Below are 14452 nucleotides of genomic sequence, written 5' to 3'. Positions count from 1 at the left end.
GCTCGGCTCAGCACTTGCCTCCATGTCTGTGGGAAGCTGTTCTCAGAGACACTTGGGCGTACGGCACCTTTGCTCTGTGTGCACATTTTGGTCTCAGTAGTGGAAGAGTTTCTACTAAACCCCCCAAAAGCTGGCCAGGTCAGGAGCAAGGCAAAGGCCGTGGCTGTCACATTGCTGAGGGTTTGTCCCAGAGCCCTGGGAAGCTTCAGTGATTTATTTATTATGACTTGTATCAGAGAAGGAAGGGCAGCCCCTGTGCTCTCTCCCTGATGACTACAGGTGACACTGGTGCAGCTAAGTGTCGGTTTAAAGCTATGCACAAAGAAGGTTGTACTTTTACTGATTTTCAGCCTAGCTTCTTTTCACTTTATCAGATAAAATCTTAGCAGGTTGTTCTGACAGGAGGGGGTTGTAACTGAATACAGTGGATCCCATCTTGGCAACTGAAAAGCCAAAACAAGCAGACCTGGGGCAGCATAGAGTGGGGTGTGTTTTTCTTCAGAAGGGAAGGAGAACATGGGCATTCCCAAAAAGGTACCCTCTTGAGCAGAGGAAGCATGGGGGTCTAGAGATATTCACATGGGGAATGTCCCATTCCAAAGCATGCGCAGTTGAGGAGTATACATTCCTAAACATGCTCAGTATAACATTATGGAGCACGGTAGTTAGAAGAGTCATGCCTCTGCACATGCTCAGTTTATACCCTGATGTTTTAGCTGAAACTAAAGGACAGGACTGTGCTGGGCTTGGGGTTTGTCAGAACCAGAGGGGAGGCCAGAGGACTGAACTCCCTGGAAATGAGAGGAACAGAAGAGGTGGAGAGGGAGCAGTGCCGGAGGCTCTGGGCGGTTGTGGTCAGGTTTCACAGCGCTCCTCATTCTTGTCCTTCGTCATTTCCTGGGAGGCAGCTCGGCCAGCCAGGATCTGTTGGGCGCACAGAACACCCTGCAGTGATGCGATCAGAGAGGCTCTGATCAGCATGGATGGGGGACCTCGGGAAAGACCCTAGCTAGAGTTAGGAGACAAGGTGGTGAGTGCAGAAAGGGGATGTGCTTAGAAGAGTGACAAGGAAGAGGCCAGACAGTCTGAGGAGGCACTCAGAGTGGAGAATTTCGAGAACAGCAAGTGGTCGATTCTCTAATGGCAGCAGGCCTGGATAAAGAGACTGTGGTGCAGGAAAATATAAGAAGAAATGTAGGTGTCAGGGTCACTGAAAAATGGTCTACTCCCACCACTTGAAGGAATGTCCCCTCCAGTGCCTGTGTGGCAGCACTGATGTCAAGTGTGTGAGTAGGGGCAGGGTGCGAGAGCAGGAGCTGGCCATGAAGGGTGGCTTGGTGCCTAATGCTGGCATGCATGATCCAGTGTCCCTGTGTCCAGCCTCCTCCTGTACAACGCCAGACAGAGCAGACCAGTGTACCTGGAAGGCAGGCTTCATGGAGGGAGTGCCTCTCCCTTCCACAGCAAGCCCTGTAGCTCCTATTTATTTGCTTTTGTGTGTTAATTGGCCTCCTTGAACAAGAGTCTTTAGTCTTTGTTATGTACCCATGAAGTGTCTGGGTTAGCTTTTGTGACTGGCTTTTGATGGGCCAGCAAGGTCAAATCTTAGATGCCTGAGGAGGTCAGTTCTCCAGCCTTAGCCTTCTCTTCCTTCTAGATTCCCAGGAACGTGGTGTGGCTTTCCTCAGCCTTCTCTCCCCACACACTGCTGGGGGCGGGGGGGGGGGGGGGGGGGGGGGGCGAGAGATCTGCTTTTTCTTTTGAGCAAGACTTGGCCAGATGCTCCTTTTAGGAGATTCCTGTGACCAGGAGCAGCTGTGGCAAGCAGTAGGTACGACTGCATTTTAGCCAGTTAGGCAGTTGTTGGAGACTGTCGGTCTTCTGTCCGCATCCTGGTAAGGATGATGTAAATAGACAGGAGAGGGTACAAATCTGAGGTACTTTGTCAGTTCCAGACTTTAAATGAGGTAAAATAGACTGCCACACAGGATTTAAATGAAGCAAGTTTGAACTCTGGAGAGCAGTAGGAGGGTAGCCAAGAACTGAGAAGGACTGCAGCTCAAAACTCCCAAGGGCCTTGGGGTGCTAGTGAGGACACTCCTTCCAGACCCTGTCTGCAGCTCTGCCTGCAGGATGCTGAAGTGCTGGGTGGTCTCATCTCACTGTCTGGAAGCCAGAACAAATTCCTGCCTGCATCCAACCCAGGAAATGCAGACCTAGGCAGAGCAAGTCCCCTCCGTCTGCAGAGCCCTCACTCCCTCCACTGAGTTTTAATGCTCCCTCTTGCTAAAGCCCGGGTTTATAGGACATCAACTGGGCCCTGATTGGATGAATGTGGGAAGGGTAAAAGTAGGATTAATCAGGAAAGAGACAGACAGCTTGGTGGGGTGGGGGTGGGGGGAAGACCCTTAACTCCGCCCAGAGTTGTTTGAAGTTCAAGTTAGGTGTGGGATCTATCTGCCTATGAGGATACTGTTACAATGTTCAGGTGGCGGCCTGCCACTTGTCTCCTTTAGAAGGGCTTTTTTATTTGCCACTACTACAGCTGTGGGCTTGACCCTGGCAGCTGAGAGAGGCGGTCAGAGAGCGCAGGGTTTGTATATCCCTAACCCCAAGACTGCTGTGGCCCCAGGATTGTCCTGTCAGAGTGTTCTTGCCTTTACCAACCTTACTCAGCTGCTGGTCTCCCAGTGAACAGTGGGGGATGGGGGTGGAGCTTGTGAGCATTGGAGATGCACCCTGAAAGTAGATCCCTCCCACCCCCACCTGCTGAAGCTCCAAGGAAACACCACGTGAAGGAGGGATAGTTGGAAGGACTCAGGGAGTCAGGTACTTGGAGCTGAGAAGCTCCTCACATCGTTTGGGCTTTTTTGGTGCCCGGGCAGGTTTGGCCTCTTCTCTTTGGTACCAGGAGTTGGAATAGTGTTTTCAGTGGTGTGTATGTGTGTAGGAAGGACTGTTCTGGGCCATGAGATGCCCAAGAGTTTTGGGGGCCATACCTCATCCATACTTATGATGGATGTGTAGAGGTTCATGCCAGGGCTGTGTGGGCTGAAGGTGAGCTGTGGAGGTGTGTTCTCCCACAGATCTGGGTGGTCAGGCTGGCTCCTCTAGAGAAGCTTTAAGTGGAGGCACGGTCTTCTCCATGGGTCTCGTAGAGTCATCTCCGTGTGTGTTCTGATCTCCTCTGTATCCCATCAAATTGCGTAAGAAAGAGCCTACCCAGTGAGCTCCTTTGATTGGTACCTCTGTAAAGGCCCTGTCTCCAAGTGTAGCTGTGTGATTCTAGGTTAAGGATTCAGCATGTGGATACTGGGGAGCACAGAGCAGCCTGTGATAGGTAGTGTCCTCCTGGGATTGACCAAGGCCATCTGTCTCAGAATAACTAGTGCCAGAGTTGTGAGCAGTAGCACCAGATATGCCCAGGGACAGCCATGAGAATGATGCTGGGAGTGGAATGAGCACAGGAACAAGATGGCAGTGTCTCTTGTGCTGAAGACTTTAAAGCAGAAGTTACATGAGTGTCCCTGCTAATCCACCCAGCTGTGAGGGACAGGCAGTGGAACACAGCGGAGAGGGACTCAGACTTAATGTGGTAGGCTGCCACAGGTCAGACTGGAAATCAGCTGACCTGACTGTAAACAGATTGGATTTACATTAGACATCATTTGGGCTTGGAATCGACCGAACTATATGCAATGTGTTTATTTTCAAGTTAACCTTTTTGCTTGCCTGAGACATTTGATGTGTTAGTTGGGGATGGAGATAGAGCTTGAGGCACTGGGGTTTGGGGTGGGGCTTCAAGAGAGTGGGCAGTGAGCCATGAGGAAGGACAGTACAAGACTAATGCCACGTGGAAGCATCAGGCTACATGGAAGCATCAGGCCACACAAATGCATATTTAAATGTGCATTTCTTGTTTAAAGGTTTAGAATGCCCTCAGGCCATTGTTAACTGTCCATATTTATTTATTTATTTGTTTGTTTATTTATTTAGCTTTTAAACTAATCATATATGTGTGTGCACAGGTGGGCATGCACATACATGGTCAGAAAGCAACTTTTGAGAGCTGGTTCTCTTCTTCCAGGGTTCCAAGCTCGAACTCCAGTTAATAAGCTTGTGTGCCAGTGCTTTTACCCCTGGGCCAGCTGACTTGTCCAAGGGTGAACACACTTAGTGCAAAAGATGGGACATTGCAGAGGGAGTCCATCTTGATAATGTAGGCCTGTAATCCAGTTACTCTTGAGCTGAGACAGAAGGATATCTGATTCAAGCCCTGCTTAGGCTAGAGTTCAAGGCCAGTCTAGGCAGTGTAGAGAGCTTCCATCATTGAGGAAAGGGAGGGCTGAGATGAGGTACAGTGCTGGGATGCTGCCTGATGTGTAACTCCCTGCATCCGATTTCATCTGCACACACGGCAATGTTACCTTAGGGTCCAGGGAGGGCGTGTGGCACTTCTATTTTGTAATCTTTCTTATGATGGAAATGTGAACTTAGTGACTAAAAAAGTTCCCTTATAGGGGAAAAACATTATTTTAGATTATTTTTAATTTTTAATTTTTATTGATTACATAATCATGTGTGTGTGTGTGTGTGTGTGCGCGCGCGCGTGCACATGCGTACGAGCATGCACATATATGCTATGGATGCACTTGGAACTCACAAGATGACTTTGGGAGTTGATTATCTGCTCCTAACAAAGATTGGGGATTGAGCTCTGAGGTGTGCATGGGAAGCCATCTTGCTGGCTCTAAAAATTCTTCTAAAAAGAACAGAGCCAGCTATAAATGGCTTTGTAACAGCAAAGGATGTGGAGGTAGGAGGATCAGTGCAGGACCATAAGGTGAGTCTGAGCTACTCTGAGCTACATGAAACTTGACTCTGAAAGAGCATAAGTCATGAAGTAATGAGGCATGGATTTGGAAGCTGTAATTCCTCCTTCATTTGGCCCGGCAACGAGAGGCCCACCAGAGACCCAAGTCCAGAGAGCTCTGCATCCAATAAGCAGGTTTGTGTAGTTTTTTTTCCAGTGTGAGAGAACGTTTCAAAATAGATGTAAATATTTTCTTCTGGTACTTTCAACAAAAGACCACACCTTCAAAAGGCCACATAGTGTCACTACCTCCCTGAGCAGGGAATCTGTGACCATCACTTGTGTAAACTGACACTCTTGCCCCTAGTACCCACCCCAAGTCTTAGATGGGCTATGCAGGCAGGATTCTCATGTGAAGTACCAGCTCCTGGAGATGTGTACCCTGTGTAGCCCCCGCAACCATGAATACATCAGAGGTCCACACAGTGCCAGCCTCCAGGGCAGTGTCTGACCTTGGAAGGCGCTGCTGAGAGGGTTGGTGGATGTGGGCTGCAGTAGAGCCCCCGGAAGTGGAGGGACACAGACAGAGGGTGTGCCTTCAGCCCTGTCCTTTGTCTGCTCTCCAGGAAGGAAGACTATTTAGAGCCCTGCTGGAACAGCCCCAGCTGAGGGATTGGCTTCCCAAACATGGGCATTTCTGCCCTTTCACTGTGTGCAGATGCCTTCCAAGAGCCTACTGCCTGGTTTATAGTAGCCCAATACAGCTTAAAGCTTTCCCTGTGATGTTATGCGTAGCTGCTGCTTGATCACCTTTCCACTGTGTGCTATTCCGTTGTGTAAGTGTGTCACAGCTGTTACTTTCCTATTTTTCTTAAGTTTATTATCTTTTGTGCAGGAGTGTTTTGCCTGTGTATATGTCTATACCACATGTGTGCCTGGTGCCCACAGAAGGCTTAAGAGATTGTTCCCAAGAACTGTCTGACATGGGTGCTGGAAAGTGAACTTGAGTCATCTGGAGGAGCAGCATACACTCTTTCTGACCCACCTCCCCAGCCCTCTTTTACAGCAGTATTAATGCCCTATGGGCATTCTTGCCCTTGTCTGGGTGTGCTTGGGTTCTTGACCATGGCTCTCGAGCACTTGTGTTCCCTTGATTATAAAGCTTGTTTCCTTGCTGGTGTTTCCATCAGCCTGTGCTTCTGCTAGGTTGTCTGCTCTGGGTCGGCAGGACTATAGATGCTGACTGCTTGCCCTGTGATGGTAAGGACCACACGTGTACTCACCCCCAGCCCCAGCCCTCATTTAACCATATGTATAATCTTTGTCTTAAGTAGTAAAATCCTACTACTATAAGATCAGATTTTCTTCTCTTCCATAGTCTTTTTAGAGTTAATTTTTTAATGTGTGCATGCAAGTGTGTGTGTGTGGGGTATATGCATGTATATGTTCATGTGTGTGGGATAGTATTGTTTGTATGTATGTAGAGGTAAGAGGTTGATATTGGACTGTCTTTAATAGCTTTTCTACCATATGATTTTGAGGCTAGGGTTTCTCACTGAACCCAAGGCTTGCAGACCAGACTAACCTCAGATTCATAGAGATCTGTCTGCCTCTGCCTCCTGAGTACTGGGATTAAAGGTGTGTGCTACTACTGCTTGGCCAGCTTATTTTTTATTTTACTATGTTAAATTATGTGTATGTTGTGTGTGGGTATGTGCACAGGAATGCTGGCACTTGCAGAGGCCAGAGGCTTTGTCTCCCTGGGTCTGAAGTTATAAATGGTTGTGAGTGTTCGGGGTCCTCATGCTTGCTCAGCCACAGAGACAACTTTGTGAATAGGATTTGGCTTAAAGAAATGTGTTTATGTGTCAAGTTGGCAAGGGATGGGTGGGAGTTTAAGACAGTATGTATGTGTATGTGGGGGGGTGCACTTGTATACCACAGCATGTGTGTGGAGGTCAGAAGACAGTTTGCCAGGGAATTTGTTTTCTCTACCCTCCATGTGGGTTTCAGGGACCAAACTCAGATTGTCAGGCTTGGTGCCTGACAACTCACTGAACCATCCATCCACCTGTTTTGTTTTGTTTGGTTTGGTTTGGTTTTTTCCCTCTCTCTCTCAACAAACTTTGACAGGTACCTTCCTAAGTGTCTTTAATAGGCTTATTGTTTCATTAGAGTCTGCCCTAGCTGTTTTATGTAACTTTGTTGCTAATTTTAATGATACCATCATAATTATAAATACCACTTCTGGTGATATATGAAAGTTGAGGGGTTTTGTTTTGTTTTTTGTTTTTTGTTTTTCTTATATAGCTTTTTTTTTTTTAATACAGCTGTCTGAGTTTGGAAAGTTCCTTCTCTTCCTTTGTTAATACAATTCCTCTAATGGGTGTTCTAGCTTAGCTTTTCTTTCTGAGTGTTCTGCATACATTGAATTGTGTGGGCTTCCTCCTCTTCATTAGATTTTCAAATGTTAGACCACATCTGCATTCCCAAGATAACCTAGCTCAGCACAATGAGCTTTTCGTATGCTAGTAGATTTGGTTTGCTAATATTTTTGTAAGATTTTCAAATCTGTGTTTATGAGACTCTTCAGTAACTTTTCCCTCTTCTCATTGTCTTTTGTTTTAGTAACTTTTTTTGTCTTATAAATTTAGTTATATTGTATCAAATTAATAGACTTTTTGTCCTTTCTTTTCTCCCCCCTTTTTTCTTTTCCTCCCTTTCTTCCTTTCTTTGGTTATTTGAGATAGAGTTTCTCTGTGTAATAGCCCTGACTGTCCTGGAACTCACTTTGTAGACCAGGCTGGCCTCGAACTAGAGATCTGCCTGCCTCTGCCTCCTGAGTCCTGGGATTAAAGGTGAGTGTCACCACACCAGGCATTTTCCCCCTTTTCCTGTGTTAACCTCCATCTAGGAATTAAATCCAGGGTTTTATATGTTAGGAAAGGCTCCACAGCTTAGGCACATCCCCAGCCCTGGGTTCTTTTATTAAACAACATAGTAAAGCAATCAAGCTATACTTGTGACACTAGCCTTGTCCAAGACAGCGCTCTCTCTCTCTCTCTCTCTCTCTCTCTCTCTCTCTCTCTCTCTCTCTTGAATATTTTCTTTATTTCCATTTCAAATGTTTTCCCTTTTCCAGGTCTCCCCTTCAGAAATCCCCTATTCCATCCCCCTCCCCCTGCCTCTATGAGGTTGCTCCCCCACCCACCCACTCCTGTCTTCCTGCCCTGGCATTCCCCTACACTGGGGTATTGAACAACCTCAGGCCCAAGGGCCTCTCCTCCCACTGATGTCCAACAAGGCCAGTACTCTCTTTTATTTAAACTTTTCCATTTCTGTAATGAAGGCAAGTAGTTGAATCTCTTTCCCAATCCTATTTGGGATCCTTCTGTTAGCATGTGAATGAGATCAGAAGGAATCCACAGACATGGTCCATCCATGGAGTGGGAGCAGAGGTGAGTCTGGGGCTCCTGAAGGCACCAGGCCTCCCTTTCACTCTTTGCCTTTTGCTTTGTTTTTAAGGCTGTGTGGTTTGTTTCCCCAGTCCCTTCTCTTTCCTCAGGGTGTGGCAGTTTATACTTTGTTGTCTTCTGTAAAGGCTCTTGGCTTTGCCTGACAGATATTTGGCCCTTAGATATTTGCTAACTGATGTAATCTACCACCGTGCTTAAATGTGCTTTCCCGTGTAGCTGTCTTTTCTCTTTTCTTGAATAGAAGACTTGGACCTTTCTCCTTCTCAGAAAGGTGACTCACAATGACCAGGGGTAGTTTCTTCAGCCATGTCTGCAGGAAACATATTATAGTGATGAAGGGAGGCCTCTTTTGGTTAAGTGCTTCAGATCCCAAGAATTCAGTTCTAGCAATGAAGGGCATGGAGGTAGTGAGCCACAGGGCTTGTCGGCCAGTCAGCCTAGGCCAGTGACAGACCCTGTCTGCCTCAATTAGGGTTGCTATTGCTGTGATAAGACACCATGATCAAAAGCAACTCGAAGAAAAAGTTTATTCCAGCTAACAACACACAGCTTACACTCCATCAACGAAGGAAGGCAAGGCAGAAACCTGGTGGTGTGCACTGAAGCAGAAGCCATGGAGGGTGCTCTTATAGCTTGCTCAGCCTGCTTTCTTATAGCATCTAGAACCAGCAGTCCCTGGTGGTACTGCCTACAGTGAGCTGAGTCCACCCACAGTCAAAATCAATCAGAAAAAGTACCACAGACAAGCCCTCAGGCTAGTCCGGGGGAGCGTTTTCTCAGTTGTGCTTTCCTCTTCCAAAGTGGGTCAAGCTGATGTAAAACTAACCACACTGTTTCAAGCAAAAAAGTCGAGGACACCTGAGAAGTGACACCTGAATTTGCCCTCTGACCCCTGCATGCATGCACATACATGTGCACATGTATGCATACACATAAACATAGACCACAGCACATTATTATTGTCCAGTTTTGTTTTGTGTTTGTCACAGAGCTTGGTTTTAAAGCTGTTTTGATCTTGGGATTTGGATTAATTTCATTTACCTTTGTTGTAACACATTACTGAGTATACCAGATCTAGCTGTCCCCCAGCCCTAGGGCCTCTGTGACCTGAAGAGTGGGTCTGCACCCTCTGCTTGCTCCACAGCCATGTGCTGTCAGGCTTTGCTTCCAGGGGTCTCAGAGTGGACCTGCAGGACAGGGTGGTACAACAGTGACACTCTGTCCGCAGGGACCTTTTCTTTCCTCCATTCCGAATCCAGCTAAGGGTCTCCCAACTCCTTGGCTTCACCTCTTCCCCTCAGAGATTCTAAGTGGCCCCGAGGTCTGAGTCCTAGCTCTGTGGTCATACCTAGGACCTTCTAGTGTGAAGCCTCCTCCTTCTCCTCTGGGGCATCCTAGGACCTCCCTGCCTGCCCTGTCCTCCAGTAACAAGTCAGCTGCTTGACACACAGAATTCTCTCATGAAATGCCTCATGGGGATGCTGATTGGTTTGCCAGGAGAAACAAACCTGTCAGTTCCAAATATTGTCAGAATCCTGTGTCACATCTCGAACTTTCAGATGATCTGCTTTCTGTTTACAGCTAACCTCTTGTTCAGCACCTGGTCAGTAAGACTGAGTGGACACTTGATTTGTCCCTGGCACTGGGAGGGCAGAGATAGGCGCTACCAGGATAGATTAAGTCCCTGCTCTGTTGGAGTTGTAGTCTGCAGTTGAGGCTTTGGGAATAACAATTTTAAGTTCTAACAAAATAGGTAACAAAGGGAGGGGTTCAGAAATTATATTATCTCAAAATGCAAAACTTGTGCTTATTGAAGAAAATCTGCAACATGGGAAAATGGCCTTGAGATAGAGAGAATGCCCAAAGAGATCTGACATTGGAACTTAGGTCCAGCATATATGGACACCACAGCACAGTGTCAGAAAAGTAGAACCCTGATTTAAAAAACAAAAGGACTTGAGATGACACCTTTTCAGAGAAGATACTCATATGCTGAAGCACATGAACAAATGTGTGACCACTTAATGCTGGCAGGTGATTCTCAAAGCTCCAGAGCAGCCCACCTCAGCCTGCCGCAGACCAAACTCAGCCACGGGATAACAGACACTGAGGTGGTTTTTGGATCTGAGTGCATTTTTTGTTTTGAGGCATGAGCCTTTAAGCATGAGGGATTGACATTTATATATCAAAAGATGTATCCAGTAAAGCAGGCCCAAGGAACAATTAGCATAACCATTTGGAACAAGGAAGTATAAAATCAACCAGGTAAAACGTTTTTTCCATGTAACAAATTTAGAAGCTCGAACACAGATAGCAACATCAATCTTCTTGATATAAACTTTTAAAGAGACTTTAAAGGACATTTTGTCAAACTCCTTGAGTCTAAATGACTCCGTGAGTAATAAGTATCCTGAATCACACCTGGATAAGTTAAGAATGTTGTTTTGGCCAAAGACCCCCTAGGTGGGGTCTGCAAGACAAAAGCAGTTCCTCACAAGCTTCCATTGAGGCAGCTCTGAGCTTTGCACTAACTAATGTAAATTCTTTCTACCTTGCCCAACACCCACCTGTTCTTCGAGGACATTGTATGAAGTTCTTCAGATGTAAATATCTTCTAATCTGGGTCTATTGTTTCAAATTCACCTGTCCTGCAAGGGTGACTATGAGGATCAAAAAACAAAAGAAACTTGTATTTTTTATGTGTCACTGGTTAAACTAGCCTCTTCTTAATAACATATCTTTTAAATTATGTCCAATGACTTATAAGCCAATATACAGTCAAGACACGTGAAATATATTTATATCACTGTGCTAATTAATGCTTTTCATACCATAGTGTCAGAGCCATACTTCATTTACATACTGTTGGGAGGTAAATGTAATTATATAAACTACTGGAGCAAAGCGTTGCAGAATTTTCTGGCTAGTGACTTATTTTAAGATGGATTCTTTTACATCTTAATTTGTTTGGTTTTTCTTAGTCCTGGCTACTAAGAAGGAAGAGAGTTTAGAAAATTGCCAAGTGAGATTTTCCAGCTTCTGAGTAGGGGTGTTCCGGAGAGCCCCAGGACGCATTTCTCTCCTCAGTCTGTAAAACTTTGTCTTACAGAGTTTACTGGGGCCACTGCGGCATCAGCCCACTGCGATGAACACTGCCAAAGCTGGAAAGTACCCGGTCCTGCATACAACTCGTGGATTAGAGCTGTGTGCACTTTTGGTGGGAATCCACAGTGGAACAGTGTGGCGCATCCTTAAAATTCTTTTAGGTAGAATCACCATATGATTGAGCAATTCCACTTCGGGTATAGCCAAAGGAATTGAAAGCAGAGACTAGCCAGATGGTGGTGGTGTGTGCCTTTAATCCCAGCACTTGGGAAGCACAGGCAGGCAGATTTTTGTGTCAAAGGCCAGCCTGGTCTACAGAGTACATTATAGGATAGCTAGGAGTACACACACAAACCCAGTTTCAAAGAAACCAAAACCAAAAACCAAACCAAACAAACAAAAAATGGGGCAGGGAGAAAAGAAAAGAAAAAAGCAGAGACCGGAACAGATGTTTGTATACTGGAGTTTATAGTTGTATTATTCCAGCAGCTAAGACATGGAGGCAGCCTAAGTAAGTGTCCATGGATGGAAGAATAGAAGAAAAAAAATGTAACTTCTTCATACAGTGGACTTCAGCCCTGGAAAGGGAAGACATCCTGCCATGTGCTACAACATGAATGAGCGTTGAGGGCATTATGGCTAAAGAGACAAGCTAGTTACAAAAAGATTAGGATGTAGTGATTCTGTTTGTATGAGGCACCGAGAGGTCATAATCAGACAGGAAATCAGACATGGGGACAGTCTCCACATGGGATAGTTTAGTGCTAGACGTGGGTGGGGTGACGGCTGCCAGCACTGGTGTTCTTAGCACTGCTGAGTAATGGTGGTAAACTTCGTGTTGCTGAACATCACATCTGAGGACTGTCCTCCAGTGTGCTGTCTCTGTGGGGAGTCTGAATGGTATGGGACCAGCTCTGTGAACTAGTGAGTGTATTGAGGGGACTACAGGGTATCGCTGAGGGGTTGCTACAGCGTCATGGGCATCTTTAGGCACCTGCATCACTGAGAAGCTCTTTCCAGGATGAATGGGGACTCATGAAAGCTGTATCCTGGGAGTTCCCCACTTAACAATAGCTCACTGCTTTCATTGGGGAGGCTTTGTGAGTCCTTTCAACTTTCTAAGCTGTCCAAGCCAGGCTACCTGCCTGTTGGGTGCACTTCTCCCCCCTTTCTAAAATGTGCATGTGTAGTCCATGTGTGTGTGGGTGCCACAGGAGGCTAGAAGGGGGTATGGTAGCCCCTGGAACCAGAGTCATAGACGGGTGTGATCCACCTGACGTGGGTGCTAGGATTCCAACTTTGGTCCTCAGGAAGAGCAGCAAATGCTCCTAACTGCTGGGCTATCTCTCTATACCATAGGCCTGATTCTATTAGCTTCCCAAGTCATACTCACTTTGTTAGCTGCCTAAGTCTTCTGAGCCTCCCAGGAGGGGGTGTTTGAATTAGGAGGAAATAGCAGCACAACATTGTCATTTCCTGGAGGAAGAAACACAGGCCTTTTGCTGGAATGATCCTCAGACATTGGCTAGGGCGTCCTTGGCTTCTTAAAGTGATCTGAGATGACATGGAAGCACAGGCAAGGAAAGACAGCCTTCACATGGGCCAACTCTTCACATACTATCAGCCCGTCCTGGAACAGGCTGTCTGTATGCGGTGGGAAGGGCGAAGGGCGGTGGGCCTTATCACTTAGGGCACACAGTTGGTAGCTAAACAACAGATAGCTAAAGATCCCGGGGGTGGGGTGGGGTGGCGTGGGGGGGGGACTCTTGCAATTGTTTGCATATTTTGTGGTAAATATTTTAATTAAAATGTACCAAACAATGACTTCAAGTGAACTTCCCACAGTGCTGCTGGGCTTGGTTCTTCCTTCAGTGGAGCACAAAGGACAGAACTGATAGTCTCTTCCCGGGAGGATAAAACCTAACACATCTTTTTCTTTGTATTTAGAGTTCGAAATTGGGGCGGGGAGTTGCCCTGGCCCAGACCTCTCAGCGCACCTCAGCTCGCAGATCCTTTGGAAGATCTAGGAGATTCAGCATCACGCGCTCCCTTGATGATCTTGAGGTAGGTGGATTGGCCTTGCTGACTGACCCATGTGTGCTTCTGCCACTGTTCATACCTACCCTCCTGGAGCCCGCTGCACTGTCCCCCTCAGCAGCAGCTCCAGGGCACATGCCTGGAGGTTTTCTCTATCTCAAAGTGCCTGAGTCACCTGGACCCCCCACACTGGGGAGTCCTGATTGGAAAGGAGTATGCTTAATTCTTTGGGACAGTTGAGGTTAGAACTGACCTCTGCCCTTCCTGAAGACCTGGTCATTCCAGATCAAAGGCCATTTTAAGAATAGATTTTATTTTGGGGAAGCTTTAGGGTTATAGAAAACTAGAGCAGAAAGAAAGTCTAGATGATGGTGCAGCTGCTGTCGCCATGTGAGAGTTGAGCACCTGTCATGGCCAGTGGGCACTGTGGGCGCATTGCTGCTAGTGACAGTGTAGCAGCAAGGTCAGGAGGGTGTCCTCCTGTATGGGCACACAGGCCGCCATGCGTACTAGCCCACACAACACATACAGAACTTGGGCAGCACCCTGGGGTCCTCTGTACTCTTCCTGTCCCCTCCTGAGTTCTTAGCACCCACAGAGCGTGTTGCTGACTTTGTTTCTGGATTCTGACAGACACAGTTGTACCCCAGGCCTTATTCTTACACTTTTAAAATGCAACCCATTTGCTCTCAAGGCATATGTTGTAGTTTTATGTGCCGTTGTGCTATAAACTCCTGTCTTGACGGACACTCTGTGGAAGCTGTGTGGCTGTTCTCATGTACATCTCATGTAAGTGGAAGAGCCGAGTGGCAGGTGTCCATCCAGGTCCCTAATGGCTGCTTCCACATTTGGCAAGGTGACAGTGAAGACTAGCTGCAGAGCCGTTCCATGGTGCAGAAGAGAAAAAAGGTGTTAGGCAGAGGCAGGGTCCAGCCTTGAGACCCTTATGGCACTGCTGTGCCTCACCAGAAGGCAGATTATGGCTAGCCTGCCTCCAGGTGGGGTTTTCTGCCAGGGCTGC

The 14452-nt window shown here is 46.9% G+C and overlaps 1 protein-coding gene across 7 annotated transcripts in view; it reads left to right on the top strand.

Annotated features, from left to right (window-relative positions):
- Rgs12 (regulator of G protein signaling 12) overlaps nt 1–14452 on the top strand; it is a 96811-nt gene that overhangs the window by 17721 nt on the left and 64638 nt on the right. For 4 of the 7 annotated variants that reach the window (XM_052198528.1, XM_052198529.1, XM_052198530.1 and 1 more), the window contains exon 3: nt 13342–13458. In XM_052198528.1, the coding sequence (XP_052054488.1) occupies nt 13342–13458 (117 nt within the window). Of the gene's footprint in view, nt 1–12204; nt 12319–13015; nt 13041–13341; nt 13459–14452 lie in introns of those variants that run through there. The other 3 variants (XM_052198534.1, XM_052198535.1, XM_052198532.1) reach the window with 3 other exon arrangements.

This window comes from Apodemus sylvaticus, chromosome 11, assembly GCF_947179515.1.
Source record: "Apodemus sylvaticus chromosome 11, mApoSyl1.1, whole genome shotgun sequence".
Taxonomy (NCBI): Eukaryota; Metazoa; Chordata; class Mammalia; order Rodentia; family Muridae; genus Apodemus; species Apodemus sylvaticus.
This window is presented reverse-complemented; position numbering and strand designations above follow the sequence as displayed.